The sequence below is a fragment of the Lepisosteus platostomus genome, chromosome 25 (genome assembly GCF_059453375.1).
Source record: "Lepisosteus platostomus isolate fLepPlt1 chromosome 25, fLepPlt1.hap1, whole genome shotgun sequence".
Classification (NCBI taxonomy): domain Eukaryota; kingdom Metazoa; phylum Chordata; class Actinopteri; order Semionotiformes; family Lepisosteidae; genus Lepisosteus; species Lepisosteus platostomus.
The window spans coordinates 15,000,308-15,018,919 of NC_142635.1; the positions used below are offsets into that span (position 1 = coordinate 15,000,308).

General features: G+C 42.4%; 3 protein-coding genes across 5 annotated transcripts in view; 1 reads left to right on the plus strand and 2 right to left on the minus strand.

Moving 5' to 3' along the window:
• scn3b (sodium channel, voltage-gated, type III, beta) overlaps nucleotides 1-14,385 on the minus strand; it is a 33,340-nt gene extending 18,955 nt beyond the window's left edge. For 2 of the 3 annotated variants that reach the window (XM_088619660.1, XM_088619654.1), the window contains exon 1: nucleotides 14,055-14,385. The gene's annotated coding sequence lies outside the window, so the exon portion shown is untranslated. Of the gene's footprint in view, nucleotides 1-3,753; nucleotides 3,868-14,054 lie in introns of all 3 variants that reach the window. The other variant, XM_088619656.1, reaches the window with a different exon arrangement.
• LOC148641198 (uncharacterized protein CXorf65-like) lies at nucleotides 8,322-13,098 on the plus strand. Its single transcript, XM_088619665.1, has 6 exons — nucleotides 8,322-8,794; nucleotides 9,146-9,232; nucleotides 11,200-11,316; nucleotides 11,700-11,774; nucleotides 11,859-11,963; nucleotides 12,447-13,098. The coding sequence occupies exons 1-6, from the start codon at nucleotides 8,770-8,772 to the stop codon at nucleotides 12,536-12,538; spliced, it is 501 nt and encodes a 166-aa protein (XP_088475791.1). The 5' UTR covers nucleotides 8,322-8,769; the 3' UTR covers nucleotides 12,539-13,098.
• Nucleotides 14,386-14,513: 128 nt separating the features above from the next.
• Nucleotides 14,514-18,612, minus strand: part of LOC148641199 (uncharacterized) — a gene marked incomplete at its 5' end in the record, with an annotated part of 69,604 nt that continues 65,505 nt past the window's right edge. Inside the window, 7 exons of the mRNA XM_088619611.1 lie at nucleotides 14,514-15,247; nucleotides 15,799-15,930; nucleotides 16,822-16,856; nucleotides 16,989-17,056; nucleotides 17,158-17,261; nucleotides 17,405-17,517; nucleotides 17,714-18,058. Coding sequence (XP_088475737.1) covers nucleotides 15,101-15,247; nucleotides 15,799-15,930; nucleotides 16,822-16,856; nucleotides 16,989-17,056; nucleotides 17,158-17,261; nucleotides 17,405-17,517; nucleotides 17,714-18,058 — 944 coding nt within the window. The remainder of the gene's footprint in view (nucleotides 15,248-15,798; nucleotides 15,931-16,821; nucleotides 16,857-16,988; nucleotides 17,057-17,157; nucleotides 17,262-17,404; nucleotides 17,518-17,713; nucleotides 18,059-18,612) is intronic.

Consider the following 18,612-nt stretch of genomic DNA (forward strand, 5'->3'; position numbering starts at 1 on the left):
GAGATTAACATCCGGGGAATCACTCTCTCACCGCTGTTAGTGCCGTGTTTTTTTTATTTCAAGGGGAACAAAAGTGTGCTTCCAGATGAGAGGGAAAAACCAGGTGTTCTCACAGAGGAACAGCATCACTCCTGGTCCCTGTCTGGAGGCTACAGTGGATTATTAAGATCCCATTAATATCAGTCGGAGCTGCAGCAGGCAGAAATTGGAATGCCCTTAGGTAAGCAAAAGATACTATACAGCATCGTACATCACTGCGAAACCGTCGACCTGTAGGACTGGTACAAAGTGCACTTTCACAGCCTCATGTGGCAGAAACTGCTGTCAGGCTTTGAACATGAAGAACTGAACAAAACAGAATTGAGGACTACGACAATCTGAGCCCCAGAAAGGATTACATTTCACTTTGGCCTCCTATGAGTTACGGCGCTATATTGAAATCGCATGCCTTAAGGAAATCTGCATTATTTGAGAAACAAAAGAAAAAAATCTCAATATAATTTAAAGTGTGATGGCTTTCAAGCCATTTTCATGCTGTGTGCTATGTTTTGTGTGATTTTGTTGAAATTTCCTGGCTACTTTGCATTTTTATTTTTGCTATTTGCAATCATCTTTCACTGTGTGTAATCAATGCTTATTAATGTAAGATGACCTTTTGCAGATGGTGACCTGTGATACCTAAATGACTAATCCTATAATTTTCCCAATCACATTACAGTAACTCTGGGGACACAGTTACATGAGTTTTTATTGTGTATTACCTTTCATTAGAACATGCTAGAATTTGTGGACTGAGAAATTATTCTAAAAAATAATACAATTCTGGCCTCAGGCTTTACGTCTTAAGTATGTGTTTTGTCAATGAGATAAGAGCCATATTTAAGAAGGTAATACAACCCTGGACGCATTTACTATAACAACCTGGCCAATATACTAATGTCACCGCTGAGTATTAGTTGCTTCTTCGTTAAAAAGGGGGTAGAGGTGATTATTTTATATAATGAATATGACTTAATAAATGTCTATGCTGGGTCCGAATTGTACAGGTTAATATTTTGTACAAGTCAGCTAACAAGAAATTAGAAAGGAAAACTGAAAAGCCAAAGAGATGCGGACATTAAAAAAAAAACATTACTAGTTTACTACATTAATTTAAATAACGAGCATTCAACTTTATCACATTACAGTATAGGCATTTGCCTAAATTATGCAACAAGGCCGTTCATTAGTTGACCTCATGCTCAGTACATTTGTGCCTCTAGACTGCTTGAGTATTTATAGACTTCTGCCACATTGGATTAAGAGATTCCTGTACTTTTCTACTCGCTTTTTAAAAAAAAATCACTAGAGACAAGATCCTTCAATTTCACCCTCCTGCTGTAGTGCTTAAAGGGGAACTGAAATGGTATTTTTATATTTCGGGTTTAGAAAGAGTCAGCACTGATGAGTGCATTTCAAACCACAATGAAAGAAAAATGTACACAGTAACAGGTTAAACCTCCAAATTACACCTCAAAATAGAGGATATTTCAAGGTCTGCACAGCTCCACATTCTGTGCTTCACACATTCTGTGCTTCACTGGAAGTCAAGAAAACTTCCAGTGACAGATGCAGTCCCCTTAATTGTAAAAAAGAAGGCTTGTGAGTACATCTCTTAATCCCATATTGCACTCCTGCCTCCTATTACAGTGACTAGTGAGCAGGAAGGGCCGCTTCACATCGCCTTTCTCGTGAGCTCTCAGTCTCGCCCGTGGTGAGACCAGGGGTTTGTGAAAACAATGGTGACTTACAGTACATTACATTCACAAAGTCACGGTTTTGTGCTTAATTCGGAATTGGTCAAGTTTTTCTACACCGGCACTACATTTACTTTGTTACCGAGATTTAATATCGGGTCCGAGAAACTGGGACTGCAGTTCCCCTTTAATTGCTTCGAAGGTAATTATTTTTTCATGGACCAAAGCTGTTCTTATGTCTTCAAAAGGCCTTCCTTACCTCCTGGGAGCAGCAAAACAATCAATTTCTGAGAAGGGACTTTGAAACCCTCAATCAATGTCTGCTGTACAAGGACATAACATGTAACTGCCCCTACCCTTGTGAGATTCTTTTTGGTTTGAAGATCAGGAAAAAAAGTACTCCAATAAATTTTGGTCTTAATTTTGGCCTCAGTTGTGATAATCCGAAACACATCTGCCATAGGAGGTGAGCATGTGATGAATGCTTGCAGTTCATTTGAGTCCTTCTGTGGATCTTTATCGATTTTCTGCATTTCAACAGAGACATTTCCAGGACACTGCCAATCAGCAACAGTCTTCACAGAGCTGATCGAGTTCCTAATTAAATCTCAGTCACCATTCTCACAGCTGAGTCCAAGGCACTGGAGAGTAACTGTAGGCCGGTCTGAAGTGGTGAGTTACTGTATCGATTATCTTTTGAACCATTTTGTATAACAAGTTCTCTTGTGCTGTCCGGACGGGTAAATAAAATCTTGCACACTGATGTCATTCTTACAAAAACAGGGAAGAAGTGACACACTTTAAATGTTAAATACACATTTGGCAAGATGGAATATACAGTCCATTCACTGTGCTATACAGTACGTATTCTGATGTGCTAGGCAGGAAGCAAGATGAATGCTGTTGATTATACATACACCTAACATTAATATGAAATAGGATGTAATCCAGCTGTCTTCACTTTTAAGCTGTTATTAATTTCCCTCTTTCTAAGTCACATTTGCTTTCATTATGTATTAAAATTTATAAATAAAGATTAGACAGTTCTAAAAACACAGCACATACACCTATGGTTAAATGCATTTTTATATAGGAATGCAGAAAGTCTGCTTGTTTCCATTTAATAATATTACTTTTTGAAGTCGCAAATGTTTTGAAACAATGCATTGATGAACAAGACTGCTGTCTCCATGTGTTTAATGCAATTACTGCCTGCTGGTGAACAAGGCTGTCCTTTGGAAACAGGGAAAGTGAACTGCTCCAGCATGAATTATTAATATCTCAAACAATAGACAAGTGAATTTAGTAACAGAACATGTGTGACTGCCATATACAGACATTCAATTCTTTTATTTTGTTTTACTATTTAAGGATGAGTAAGTAAAATAGTTAACCGTCAATTAAAACATTTTATGAATGAAAAGCAATAGTTAACTCCTAGTATGAAACACGAGCATTAACTACGAGCTCTGGTTTAACATCATCATGTTGCAACCCTGATGAAAAGTGCTCGTTAATTATGTGCTTGATTTGAGGGATGGTTTGCATATAATAAAGGCAGGGCACTACAGTAGTGAGGGTCAGGAAGAATCATGCTGAAGAGCACATTAAGAAAATGTATCCCAGTGAATTCCCTGAAGTTCACAACTGCCAAGGAAGAGCCATGAATCATCTTTATTGTTCAATATTTTTCATTTATTAAATATATGACCAGCCCCGGTCAGATCTTCAGCGAACTGAAGAGCTCCTTGACTTGTCATTCTGCCTAGACTTCCAAGCTGTGTAATGTTTCTTTTAATATATGTGCCTAAAAGACACTCAAATCTATTAACAGTACTAAAACATTCTGCTTGTTGATTTAATGTCTGTTAAAATTCCTGTTCTTTAATTTCACTTTGTAACTTGTTTGAAAATATTCCTAAGGCGTGTTTATAATAGCGCACCCACAGGGTAACCACAGTACAGTCATGATAGATGCAGGAAAAGGCTATAGTTCAGGGAGGGGGCCGGTATTTACCCAGCAGCTGTATCCTTTCTGCTCTGTCCTGTCAATCTGCTGGAATCCGGCCTGTATTGAGGCAGTGGACACAGACACAGCTGTAGCCCTCCTGAGTTTCCAAGCACCACATGCCTGAAATGTTTAAAGAGGATTATTGCCATTTTAATGGGTTTCAATGGCTTGTTTAAGTTTCCTTTTTTGTTAATAGGGTATGTTTTGTTGGTTTAACAGGGCCTTTAGGAAATCTCAACTAATTAAGTGCATTTAGAGCGCAAAGCCAAGTGTGCAATAAGGTGCCCATCCCCTGCTCTCTCCTCTGTAGAAATAATTCATGAATTTGAATATTGCTGGCAGCTGGAAAAGCTTATTAATAATAATAACCTTGTACATTTGGCACAGATATTCTTAAAAGGCTTGTAACCCAATGGGAGGTTTATTTTTTCTAAATGTCGATAGTGTGTGATGAGAATAATTGAAAATACTGTATAGACAAGGATATTACTTTGTGATATTACTCCTGAAACCAAAAATTAAGTAATACTTAATAAATCTGAAAGGGGAATGGATCAAAATATTGAAAGGCCGGACCAACTGAAATATTTTGATGCAAACACAACCTGCCTGTAAATACAGAACGCTCCTGGCTGAATTGCCTGTCGGCTGTAGTCAGATCGTCAGCTCTGAGCTCTGCCATTTCAGCACTGGGTTCTCACAGGGCCCAGGAGGCAGCCCTGTCGCCATAGCGACAGTAAGCCAGCCTCCCTCACCTGCCGAAAATAAACCGTTCCATGACTGGCCATTGTAAACAGTAGGGAAACACCCAGCTCAAATGAGGGGGAATATAGATACTGTATATAATTACAGGGCATTATTTTAATTCACGCGCATACCCAAACCCAGGCTGTTTTGACCACATATTCTTTGAATTCTTTCATCTAATATGGCCTGATTAGCGAGTTGAAGAATAATTTCAGTGACCCCTCTCCCTGCTTTACGTTGTCAGAAGGCTACAGAAACAAGTCCCCGCTGTGTCACCGGGCCGCTGTGACTGAGCGGAGGTGGTCATGATAGACCTGCTTTGCTTTGTAGAGAGTTTATGTAACGAATTATCGGGAGGACATGCAATGAGGTGGGAGATTGCTGAGAAGAACAACAGGAAAGTGTGGCTGTGCTATCTTAACACATATTCTATTAAATCGTATTCTAAATATGGTAGGAATATAATAGGTGTAGACTGTGATTTCTGCAGGAAACCATGCCATATTCTTGCTTCGACCCCTGTGACAGAACCCTAAGCCCTTTAGAACGCTGTTTGATAATGTTTGTAGTCTTCCCATGGAGCAGAGGGCATAAGAAACTACATTTCTCAGTGTGCAATGCATGAAGCATTACTTTTATTTCCTGGGTGAGGAGACACAGCTTTTGCTTATTAGGCAGTGTCTAAGAACATATAAGGGAATGGCAAGCCTGATCCTGAGGAAAAAGAAAAGGACATTTAGGTTAGAAACCCGTTTAGCCAGTGCTTTAGCAGTTCAGCCATGTTGACTACATTCTAGGCCTTGTTGAAACTTGACTGTGTGTACAATTGTGTCTTGGGTTGGTGCTAAACTAACCCAGATGGTGGTTCTGGCACCCCAGGTGATGGTTACTTCATTTTAATGGTCAGAGGAGAGCATTCCAGCGCAACTGTGACATCCTGGAGGTTTGACATGTCCCCCCCATCACTCTCTTTCCTGATACTGGTTTGTACTGTGAGTGAATGGACAAGCAATAACACAGCACTCCCAGTGAGAGGTTTCCTTGACGACTGCTCAAGGAGGCCTACTGAGGGATTCAAGTGTGTCAGATGAGGTGTCTTCTTCATTCGGACCCCAAATCCACAAACAGTAAAAAAGGTGTCTTTAAGGATCTCGGTTTTGCACGAAGGTATTGTGTGTTTAAGCAATTTACCGTACTTTAGAAGATTAGATTACATTGGTTAGATGAACACCGATATGTGCAACACTGTGGACTGTCCAAAATCAAGATACAGGAGCACTCCCTGTCTAGCAGGTTTTAAATTATATTTAATCTTTTGATGAATCTTGAATCAATTTCTAAAGGCCTGGAACAAATAAACGATGATCAACTCAACGGGTGGTACTCAACAAGGACGTAAGATATGAATTGGAACGGAAATCAGAATTTCCTTTAGCCTACAGAGAGCAGCGCACCCTTCATTGAAACTTTGCTTTGTCAATCGATCAAGTGGTTTAAAGCATCCATTCCCAATCCTGGTCCGGGTGGCCCACACACCCTCAGTTCCACAATCAATAATTTGAACCGTTAGTTCTCAGATCCTGAACATTTTGGAGCTTTGACTGTTGTATTTTGTAAGTTAAATAAAAATCCCCAACTTGTCACTGGAAACAAAAGGCAAATATTTGATTGAAGCACCTTTGTAGATAAAATAAGGTTTCAGTTATTGAATTTAAGGTGGACTGAAAACCTGCAGGTGTGTGGGGTCACCTGGACCAGGACTGAGAACCACTGTCTTAAATGTTCCTAATCTTTAATTGACATATTCATTGACATAAGAAGAAAGGAACTGGGGCCCTCCAGCACCAGAGTTGGGGGTGTCCCTGCTCTACTAAAACAGCTCCAGTCTCTTGCTGTTAGTCTGAGTAGTGATGTGAACTAACTGAAATAAGGAGCAGTTACGCAAGCTGATAGGAAGCTGAAGCCTCAGCCCGTCTGCTAAGGCAAGCAGAGAAAGACATCAAGCAGCCTGAATACTAAAGTGTGTTATTTTTCCAGTGTGAGTCATGGCTGGGTGATTCATGCCCTCAGCTTCTTGTTGGCACACCAGCACCCCTGTCCAATAGGTGAACTGTGCACTGGCTGAAGCTGAGGGCCGGAAACAGCCTGGCAGGGCTGGTGGGGCTATTTTGTTCAGATAACGGGCCCTTGGCAGCCCCACTGGAAAATGACAGGCCAATCAAGGACAAGCAAGATTAAAGCTACAGGCAGAACTTGAAACTGCCACACTGCAGACGTGCACGTTGAGCCTACTACAGCGATGATGCTCTCAAATTCCAGGTTTTACCAATGTGCGGCTCCGATTCAAGAATTTTTCATGAACAGAGTAGGCCCCATCAAGTATTTCCTAATGAGCATATTAATAAGGTCACAGTTTAAAATAACCACTTGAAATGGCAAAATAAATTATTTTACCTCACCGTAAGGTGTTTACGTTACAACACAAATTATGAATGCCGAAGAATTTCTTCTGGCCCATGGGAACCTACTCAGTCTGCGAGGTTAACCGGAACGCTCCGGAACTTCCTGTTATTGTCTAGGTTCTGGAAGGTTCCGGAAGCATTCCTGCCGAAGAGCAGACATCAGGGCAACTCTTCCACAGACTTGAAGGGTTCTAACATTCTAATAGTTACCAAGACAGCAGCAGGCCATGAGGATGGGAATAAACGCATTTCCAACTGGTTTTTTAGGGGTATCGCCTGTATAATTTTTGCAATGGCTTAGCTGACTTCTTTCTGGCTCTGGCCCTTTCATCTCAGTTCTGTTTCTCTATCCACATTGCATTGAGCCATTCTGTCATAAATAAACTTCATATTCCCTCAAGTGGCAGCAACACGGAACTGCAACCTAACTACAAAAACCGCTCTCTGCGTTCCCACTAAAAAATTAACAATGTACAGCTCTGTAGTGTGCCCTGCTTTTCAAAGTCTAGGGAGCCACACAGAAGAATAAAGCACAGAAAGGGTATGAAGCCTAACAGATCTCAGGCGTTCGTAAGACAAATAACACTGCCTCCATTGTAGTCAAGTAACTTTTTATATTGTCACATAAGATGTGGCAATACTGCACAAGTTTTGACAAATCTGACATTTGAATGTCAGATGTTTAATTTCTTCCCTTAGCTTACTCAGTATATCAGAACTGACACTGTACTGTATGTATTTTTTCTCCATTATAGTATGTTTCTTAAGAACAGTTACCATGAAATGAGAGGAGGCCATTAGCCCATCTAGCCTGTTTGACAGTTAGTAGCTGATTGATCTGATGGTCTCATCAGTCTCTTTCTGCTTCAGAAACATGGCTGGGTAGCTTGTGCCATGCCCCTGCAACCCTTGGTGTAAAGCAGGGTTTCCTGTTCTCAGTTTCTAATTTGCAAAGTCCCAGAAGTCTCGTAACCTCCGCTGCAATGCATACTTAAAGTCCAGTCCAGTGACCTCTGCTGCCACACAAACTAAAGGTCATGTAACCTCTGTGGTGACCCCTGCATTAAGGCATGATACAAGGTGTGCATCACGCAAGTCCACATACATTCTTCTGGTTAGCGTTTCACCACTGAAAACTGAAGACGTCTGCAGGGTTGACTTGTTGTTTTAAATACGTGGATAAGGCCCCCTGGTACTCTTCTCTGAACTACATGGGTTCGGCACTTTTAACCTGTCAGCATTAAACTTTACAGCCAAGCCGATCAACTCCAACAACCCCACCACACCCAAAACAAATTCCCTTCACGATAATCTGAAAGAAGGCAGATCATCTGAGGACCACAGCCTGTCTGGGGCTCAGTAGTCTTTTTTAAGCTACCAAAGGAATGCAGGCGAGAAGAGTGGATGTACTGTAGAGCAGCACCAGGGGGCGAGTCAGCCCAGCCCTGTGGCACTGAGACACGGCCCTTCATTAAGAGCCTTGCACACTCCTGTGCACAAACACTGAGGGGAGTGTAAGGGAGGGAGTGGGGTTCGAATAGCACTGGCCTACCGTGACTTCACAGCTCAACAGAGCCACACGGTGGTGATCCTCAGCTCTTCAATAAGTAATGAGGCACTTGGACTTGTCCCCCTCCTTCCCTGAGCAAACAGAGCACTGACTACAAGCCTCACCTTGCAATGCAAGGTAAACGATTAACCGCACTAGGAAAGGAGGGTTTAACACTGAAAGGTGGTAGAGAGATCTGCTCCCACAGCAGTGGGAACATTAGTTCCTTTTTGTTTTTGGAATTCTTGGTGCTTCTGGGCAAAGATGTTCATTACAGTGCTACATGGGGGTGAGTACTTCATATTCTGCTCGACATTCAGCCAGTCTTTCACGCCGTCTCTTCGCAACTCGGACGTTAGTGAGGCCATGTACTGTTTTGACACCTTTAGTTGTTCTTTAGGAGATAGATTCACAAATTATTGCTTTCCCATAACAAGTACATTTTATTTTTCTAAAAGGCTACCGGCACTTTTATAGGGTGGTATTGGCACTGAAAATATTTTGTAAAAAAAAAAAGCCTCAGCACTTATTTAATCCACTGAAGTACATGTAGATTTCAGAAAAGGTTTTAGGAAAACTTTTCCAAGAGAAATCTAGGCCGTAATTCTAGAGCTTTGTCCTCTCCTTTGTTGTTTCACAGATAATGAACAGACCCTGTTCAACACGGACTGCAAAACGATCACGCTGTTGGACAGTATAAAGTTACGCTGTCACTGTGCTAGCAAAGGTGAGTCCAGAACAGCTGTACCCTCAGTTTATCAGAATCTCATCCATCCCATCCACTGAATTATTATAAGGGCTCATTTCCTGCAAATTGAATCACAAGATATGGATAAAATTGATTGTTTTATTTTAACCGTCATTTTGTATTCAGTTGTGAAATTTTTCCTTGAGTAAATTCAATAAATCAATAACTAAGACTTTAAGATGATATAAGATACCAGCTATATCACCCTGCAGCTCACAGCTGACAGCCCATAGAAGCTCAGCAGGTGTAAGCCTGGTCAGTAGCTGGATGGGAGACTCCTAGGAAAGCTAAGGTTGCTGCAGGAAGAGGAGTTAATGGGTCCAGCAGGGAGAGCTCATCCTGCAGTCAGATATGTAAAGCTGAGGTCCTAACTCTCAGTGGTCATTAAAAAGTCCAGGGAATTTCTCTGAAAAAGTAGGGATGTTAATGCCAGTGTCCACATTTCTCCCCGGCCTTTACCAGTCATGGACTCCTGTCCTAAAACCCCATCTCTGAACTGGCTTCATCACTCTGCTCTCCTCCCCACTGAGAGCTGGTGTGTGGGGAGAGGACTGGTGCATCATCCAGGTGGGGCTGCACACTGGTGGGGGTGGAGGGGATCCCATTACCTGTAAAGAGCTTTGAGTGGAGAGTTCAGAGAAGTACAGTACAGTAAGTGCAAGGATGATTTATTATTGGAAGACGTCTGAGTAGGTAGCTGTGTCAGCATGCACGGGCTGCAAAAGGGTAAAGGTTTATTCCATACTGAAAGGAGACACGCGTCTTTTCTTTTCCTTTCAGCATGGAATAAACCTTTAACAGTTCTTTATTTATTATTATCCACCATGGACGCTACTGAAATTCTAACTGGATAGCTCAATATTATGAATCTAAATAGTAGATAATTTAGCTAGCACTTTTATTATTTAGTATATTCTATAATATACTGAATGAGACAGTTTCACACAGAGTAAAGTTAGGGGAGTGATATGCTTCTAAAGGTAAAAATACAATTATGATGAACCTCTCAGATCAACTGCAATAAATGCACGAACATGCATTTCATTGACCTTTATGGTGTAAATGGAAATGCCAAACTACCACATGGATGTTTAGCATGAATATTTGCAGGTTTGCATTAATATCGTGTCTGCAGGAGCTTGAAGCAGAAATAGCAGGATTTCTCCCAGGTATTGATAATGCTTTGTACGTGCTGTGTGTCTAGACGTTAATGAATCACACTGGAAAATCGTGTTGGGGAAAAAAAGCAGCCAGAGTGAGGGTATGCATGGTAGAGCTTTAAAAATGGAAAAAGAAAATCTTTTGAAATGCAAGTCAGAGTGTTCTGGGCCATGTTACGGGGATGTTAAAATGTTCTCTCAAATTAGAGAATCAGTTGAAGAGACCTGATAAGTGCAGCACTTCCTCATTCTTATAAAGGGGAAATAATGGATAAGAAGGTGGGGGTGGAGGGTGGAGCCCAAGGCTGAGCTGCCAAGAACATTTAACCAGGTCATCTAGCGTGCATGTCTGGAGGGACTTGACTTATTTAGCTGGTTGTTTCCAGGCTCTCAACGTCCATTACTGAGCATCCACAACTGCAATCACTCAATCCGAAAACCCTTTGCAGACTAGACGTGTCCACTAACCTTTTACCAGTTTCACTACAGGGGTCACCAGTTATCGTTCCATTTGGTATATTTATATTAACTGCTGTACTGTATATACCCGTAGATCGCTTCACCGATGTGAGGCCACTGGTTTCTAGTTCCTAGCAGTCATTTCTAAAAGGAAGTGCGAGCATATCGCAGCAGGAGATTCTAGCACGTGCACACACAGCGGATATATTTTAGTGCTCCTCTTGGACAAATGGTCTATACTGCAAGTGTGAGGCTGCACTCTCTTTAAATAAAGAGCCCTGCACAACTGGTGTTTGGATTATGAATTCTGCTTCTTGTGTCCGACAGCTGAGGTAGATCTGGCTGATGAAAGTGGCCAGGTGAGAAACCTTTTACAGCATCGGCAGCGATATGCATCCGAGCTCCTGGATGAGCGAGAGGAGTTTATTCTGGTCAGCGTCAGCTGTAAGTAATAAGCTTCCTCTTACAAGGTTTTGCAGCTGTAAAAATGTTTTATTTTTTTATGAAGTCTGAAACTGAGTGTGGTTACAATATGGAGCATTAGAAAATCCAGACACTTGCACCGGTAATGAGTTTTAATGCCAACCTTCTCAGATATTTTGTGCTCTGACTTTACTCATGAAGGCATTTCTTCTGTGCACCTGCAGTTCTGAATTTGTGTTCGTAGCCTTGAATCTGTAAAAACTGTGGCGTTTGAAATAGGACTGCAAAAATCTGGAATCAATCATTCAATCATCGATCGGATTAAACCGCCTGTGCCAATTTGTCAAAATATCGACCTGCAGTCAGTTTCTTGAAAGATTAAAGTCAGCAATATTAATTTGCAGGGCCTTCTGGCTCCCATCAGCCTGTCTACACGCCGATGCTACAGGATGAAGATCTCCTCAGTTCCAGATTTCTTGGTAGGTTTACATACAATTTGGATTATAATGGGAGTTAGATCCAGTTCAAAATGTTGTTCACACAACCCCTTCCTGTTTGTGCAGCTAAACTGGGGAGCAAAGGGGAGCCCAGGACAGGAGGAAACAAAACAAGAATGAAGAGAGCCAGCCAAAAGACAACCTCTTCAGTGTCGTCGTCTCCTGTAGAAAGTAAGGGATCCTGGTAAAACTGTATACCTGTCAGGCCAGACAGAAGCAAACAAACGCAGATACTGTAGTGTAGGCATTACCTGGATCCTGTTAGCTTGTGTTATGTTATAAATACCATTATAAACTGCTTATTTAACAATAGGTGCTAAGAAGTTAAAAGATTTAGGCAGCTGAGAGTTGATGGAATATTGCCATGGTCTCACAGTCTGATCAATCTTTAATCATTTATGCCTCCTCACTCTTTTCTGTAACAACTGTGACAAGAGCAACGTTACAGACAGTGTTAGGTCAGTGGGTAACAACTGTTAAATTACATTTTGCATGTGAAACTTTCCACACAAAAATGTATGCACACTGCAAACTTTCCGTTTTGAATGACTGCAGAAAGGCAGACCCGATTAACCTGACAAAGGATAATTGAGAAAGAAGACAGCAAAACGCGACCAGAAAACGCAAAAATCATAATATAACTTTTTTTTTTAGGTAAGCAGAGTTCATCTCCACAAAGGCTCAAGGCTGCAGGACACCCATCTTTACGAACCAAACATGGAAGAAAAGAGAAACAGAATGAATAGAAAGGGGATTCTGTTTGTGGAGTTAACAGCTCATTAAAGTAAATTAAAGTACTTTAAAGTAATTATAGTGTGAAGGTCAAATAAAAACTAAATGAAAACTTAAGGAAAAATGAAAATTCTAAGTGCATATAATGTCGTTGTCAGAGTCAATGTAAAAAGCACCAGAGTACAAACTGAAAGTGGTGGTGATCTTTTAGACCACGTCAAGCTGGTTTTCAGATAAGAGGAGAAAATGTTGATGGCTTTGGGTTTCTTAGTAACACAAACAGAAACCAGCAATCCGTATGGTGCCTATTGACACTGTAGCAGGTGTAGTTAGTTTTTGTATGCCACTGTAACTGTTTTGATTCATGTTGCTCAGGATTTTGTTGAATGTGTGTTGTCTAATGTACTGTATTAACAAAACATCAGAGAGGTTATATTTATCCTGTATGTATTGCCATATTCTAATCAAATTAATGCATTGTAAAGTGGGAAAAGTCCTGTACTGTATCTTAATCCTTGAGGATACAGAATAGCAAATGACATATTGGGAATTACAGGTTTGCTTTATAATCAAGCATTGTAGTAACTGACTTTTAAGTTAACATTCAGATGTCTGTGAGATTGTTGCTGTTATATTGCATCAGGACTCACAATCACAGACGGCAGAAATGGTACTAATATGTCCGATTTTTTGCAATGTTAGTCTAGTATCTGGAATAAAGGGCATAACAGGAAGATCACTGCATGTGATTTCAGCCATGGGACTGTACAGGCAAACTGCCCCGAAGCAAACAAAAGCCTTGGATTTACAGAAATCCTGATATCTGATATAATAAAGTGTGACAATTTGAGACTGAAATTCCTGACACCACTGTGAACCTCTGGAACAAATCTGTGTTTCAGCACATTGCTCTCGAAGTGTTTGGGCAATCGTGAGCTAAGGTCACTTAGTGCTTTTGGCATCAAATGGCTGTTTCAGTCTGGTAGCAGGTTCTTCCCTTTAAGTAACACTGTATTCCTGCCATGAGAGTTCGGCTGTCTGCTTGGAGACAAAGAAATAACATGCCCACTCCCCGCAGACTCTGTTTGTGCCCTGTTAGATATTCCAGAGCTTCTGGAAAGTTTCCAGGGCTCTGGAAAGGATTAATAGCACCGGAGAGCTTGCGCTCCACAAGTAGCATGAAGTGCAGGGGAGTCTGTTCCGTATATAGAAGCAATCTCTTGCAGTGGATAATATAACCTTAAAAAGCCCATAAGCAGAATATTACACATTAAAATGTAGGGCTGTACTGATTGCTGTAGTGTTGTTTCTGAGGTCACGATCAGGAATCCTTGGATCAGCAGCAAATCCTTCGGAGAAAGTGCGAAATCGTGCGATCGCATGCCTCAGTTCTGCTACAGTATATGCCTCTGGTAAATGGCAGTATGATGTACTACACCATAGTAAAGCTGGTACACAGGAATGGTGCAGTAAACACCTGGCATAAAGCAAGACCACAGGAAGAATAGTAATTAACCCAGGCCAACTTACCAAAGGGATTCTTCCGAAGGAAAAACAAGTCCTACCCCCTGCTCGGTCCATGCAGAGGGCTCCTGTGGCAGTCTCACGGGCCCACCCCAGAGAGAGTGACGCACAGTAGGCCTGCGTTTTCTCTCCTTCTGCTTAAAAGGGGATGTTTTCATTTCTATTGCAAGCAGGGATGTGGGCATGCAAGCGCTGACCTGTAAAGCATTTCTTGTTGGCTGACCTGTCTGACGCGCCTCCCACAGGGGGGGGGGGATGAACCCGTCTAATAAGGATGGTCCTCTTGGTGCCCAGAAACTGTGACCTTGCTATTTAATCGCCCCACACTATAAGAGACATAATGTCACTCTGACACACAGCACAGTAGTTAAACAGGACCCTCAATGCAGCGCTCTTTGCGAATGCAAAACATGACTGGTGTATATTGCAATTTTCCACCAGTTACCAAGGAGAAACAGACTCATCCATATTTTATATTATTTATGCCAACTGAAATCATCAAAGACTGGTCATACTGGTGTTCTTTACACACATGATTTACAGTAAAATAAAAGGAGAAACCATGTTTATTGTTCAGGCCCAGAAATCTGTGCAACTTTCACAGTTAGCGTATCTGAGTCTCTGTTTGCTCTTTGTTGCAGTTTTACATTTATTGGATAAAATGAAAAGTGCTGTTGAAACCACTTTTCCTTTCTAAATCCAACCCACGTACAGTAAGTACATTGAGATTTGAAATGCTCTATTAGTGACCTCCTATGCTGTTCAAGCCAAGCTGTTTTACACCAGATAACCTTAATAATAAGAGTAACTATAAATAAAGAATCCATGAAATCAACACAATAATAATAATAAATAATAGCTTACACTTATATAGTGCTTTTCTGGACACTCCACTCAAAGCGCTTTACAGGTAATGGAGATCCCCTCCACCACCACCAGTGTGCAGCCCCACCTGGATGATGATTGCACACTGCATTTATCATCTCAGCTGATGATGTTGGGCTTGCAATCTAATAAGCAAAATAGACTCTGATTGAACAGCTGTAGTCCTGCTAATTGTCGTGCGGCTGAGCTCCGATCTCCGCCAGCCTGCTGTGTGCCTCCTCCAGCCGCTGAGACAGGCAGCGCCTCTTCATCTCCAGCGCCAGAGCCTCACTCCTAGAGCTGGCCAGCGCCCTGAGCACTTCTTCCATCTCTCCCTGCAACTGAGCAAAGACACAAGCTGCTGCAGCAAATTACGACACGGACGTTCATTTAGCATGTAAAAATACCCCAATCCTCTTGAGCGCCCACTCAGTTCCAGGGTAACAAAAGGCAAAACAAGCAAGGAAAAGTTTGTTAGCATTTCACTTTAGCAAGTGTTTTTTTAATTACTAGATGTAGTTAAATTACTGGGCCTTCATTTATCACTATTATTTTCGATCGTGTCTTGGAACTAACTGATGGGAAATGTGGGAAAAAAAATATAACTATTATATGATAATAAATTATAAAGAAATAATATGTAAAACATCATAATAAGCCACACATTAGGGTTAGCTTTCTACTTCAATTCGACATTGAACATTTTTTTTCTCAGTATTTTCAAGCCTCTAAAAGCCTTTTAGTACAACTTATTTGATATCTTCTCCTTTTTTCAGGCCAGTGTAGGAGATGTAGTTCGTATTTTATCCATGAGCCGCAGAATGGAAAACGTTTAGGCATTTAACATGTAAGCAGGCTCCTCTTTGGGCAGCCCCGGGTCCATTACCAGCGCGGGCTCCTCCTGGTCTCGCAGCTGTTCCTCCAGGTGTTTGCTGTGCTCCGCTTGTTTCTGGAGCTGAGTGGTGACCTGCAGGAAGAGCTCGTTCAGCCAATCGATCTCGTGCTCGATGCTCTCTGCCTGGAACGCACAGGTTGGAAGACGAGTTTAGACATGGGCTTAGCTCTGTGAAAGCATCTCAGTGTGCATGATCAGCCACTGCTCCTAACACATCAGTGCTGTAGGCCAGTGGTTCTCAAACTGTGGTACGCGTACCACTGGTGGTATGTGGCGCGTCCCCAGGTGGTATGCCAGATGACCCTGGAAATGCACTGAAAAATTGGAAATTAAAAATGACGTAATCTGTAATTTACTTAATGGGTTTCAGAAAGCTCATGACGGGTTTTCATTTTTTCTATTTTAATAAAATAGTTTATATGTCATATATGTAGCCTACGTACTTAGCTGCGTTGATACAGCGTGCGCTAATACTTGAGTGGTCATACTCCTCTAGAGCTTTCAGAGACACAGCTTAGTGCCACATTCACCAGCAGAACAAGTGATCGAAAATCAATACCTCGCAAAAATCAAGTATTATGTCATGGCTGAAGGGAATAGACGCTAAGAGTACTGACGCTAGATCACGCACACCTGTTGAGAATGAGGAGTGTTATACATCAGCCACCGACACTAGCTCTGCTGCTGAACCTGACACAGACGGCACTGCTGGTGTTAGCAGCGTCGGAAAATGGCTACAAGGCAGTATGATCCAAATGATATAATTACACAGTACTATTTTCTGTGTGTGTGCACATGCTCATGTTGGTCATTGAGATTTTCTTTGTTTCCTATGAGAAGATGACATGTAGGTGGTACTTACACCTACATGTCTTTGGTTTGGTTTGGTTTGGATGCTTTGGTTTGATCAGGGATGGTACTTGGTCCACAAAATTTGAGAACCACTGCTGTAGGCAAAAGCTAAAGGCGTGAGCAAGGAGTATCACCCAAACTTCACAGGTAGCAGCCACTTACCTGCAACACTTTATCCCCCTGTGCTGGTACGGTTTCTGTAGCGATAAAGAAAAGTAAAAAGCCATTATCCATGACAGCAGAGCCTTTTCTTACACTTCCACACTGGTAAAAGTTAAAACTATACCCACTTTAGAGACTGTCGCACAGCAGGGTAAGCAACATTTTACCTTTCTCTGCATCCTGCTTCATGTCTTTTAGGTGCTGATACAGCCTGAAGCACTTGAACCTGTTCAATCTGGGAGGAGTGAAAAACTCATTAGTTCAGTATTCGGTGCCGTGTTCAAGCTGGGGGTGAATTTCTCCGGCCGGTCAGGAGCGAAATTTTAAAGGGCTCACCTCTCTGCCAGGCGCTCTTGAGTGAACCGGGCGTCAGGGGGCACCTTCATGGCAAAGAAATCTTCCCCAAATGTGGGAGCTGCCCTGTGCCATTTTCCTATCGGCTGGAAAGGGATTTTCCACATGAAACGTTAACAGCAGCAAACGCCGCCATGCAGTTGTTGGAACTGGATGTGACTTGGCCAGCCCATGCATGGTGTGGTTGGCTGAGAACCTCATCAAAACATGTTTTTTTTTTTAATATTACCTTGTTTCGTTTGGTAGTCTCCTCAGTGATGTCGCAGTGGGAGTAGAAGAGAGCTGTGCTTATTGCAGAGACAGCTTGGTGAAAGGCTCTCATAAACTCTCTTGTTTCTGTGCCTGTTGAGTACAACATCACATTTATCCGTTTACAAATGACAGAGGAAAGCAAGAATTGTGCAATAACCTGCCGCAGCTGAGACAGGCTGCTCTCTTATGAGCACTTAAACTGACAGTCCTTTTATCTTCGGAATGAAAACGGCGAGTCCCGTCGGGGCAAAAAAAAAAAAGGCTTTATTGGATTAAAAAATGTTACCTGAAGCAATGAAAGCCATGGAGTGCAGGAGGATGGCGATGAATTCTCCAGCGCTGTCCAGCTTGGCCTTGCGGAGATACAGGATCTGGTTGGGCCTGTCGTAATAGAAATCTCCGCAGCAGTAACTTTCCGGCCCGGGCCTCTCCCGTGTCCTGCTGGGGACAGCCTGGGCCAGCAGCAGAGTGACCGGCAGGAAGCCGCAGGTGCTGGTCAGCAGGCGCAACGCGTGGCACCCAAACAAGAAGACGGCAAAGTGCCGGGGAGGAAGTTCGCTCACGTCGGCAGGCACCAGGTCTGCCCCTGTCGGCTCCCCGGGCACCTCAGGCACTGGCTGAGCTGGAAAAACTGAAAAAAAATCCCAACAGTGAGACAGCTGTCGAGAAATAATACTAATAATTTCTTACACTTATATACCTCTTTTCTGAACACTCCACTCAAAGCACTTAATGTTATAAGTGGGGGGCTCTCCTCCACCACCACCAGTACTCTCCCCACACATCAGCTATCAGTGGGGAGGAGAGCAGAGTGATGAAGCCAGTTCATAGATGGGGATTATAAGGAGGCCATGATTGGTAAAGGCCAGAGGGAAATTTTGGCCAGGACACCGGGGTAACACCCCTACTCTTTTCGAGAAACACCCTGGGATAAACCTTGGTTTGACATCTCATCTGAAGGACAACACCTTTTTTTACAGTATAGTGTCCCGGTCACTATACTGGAGCATTAGGACCCACACAGACCGCAGGGTGAGTGCCCCCTGCTGGCCCCACTAACACCTCTTCCAGCAGCACCCTTAGTTTTTCCCAGGAGGTCTCCCATCCAGGTACTGGCCAGGCTCACACCTGCTGAGCTTCAGTGGGCTGCCAGATGTGAATTACAGGGTGATATGGCTGCCAGCA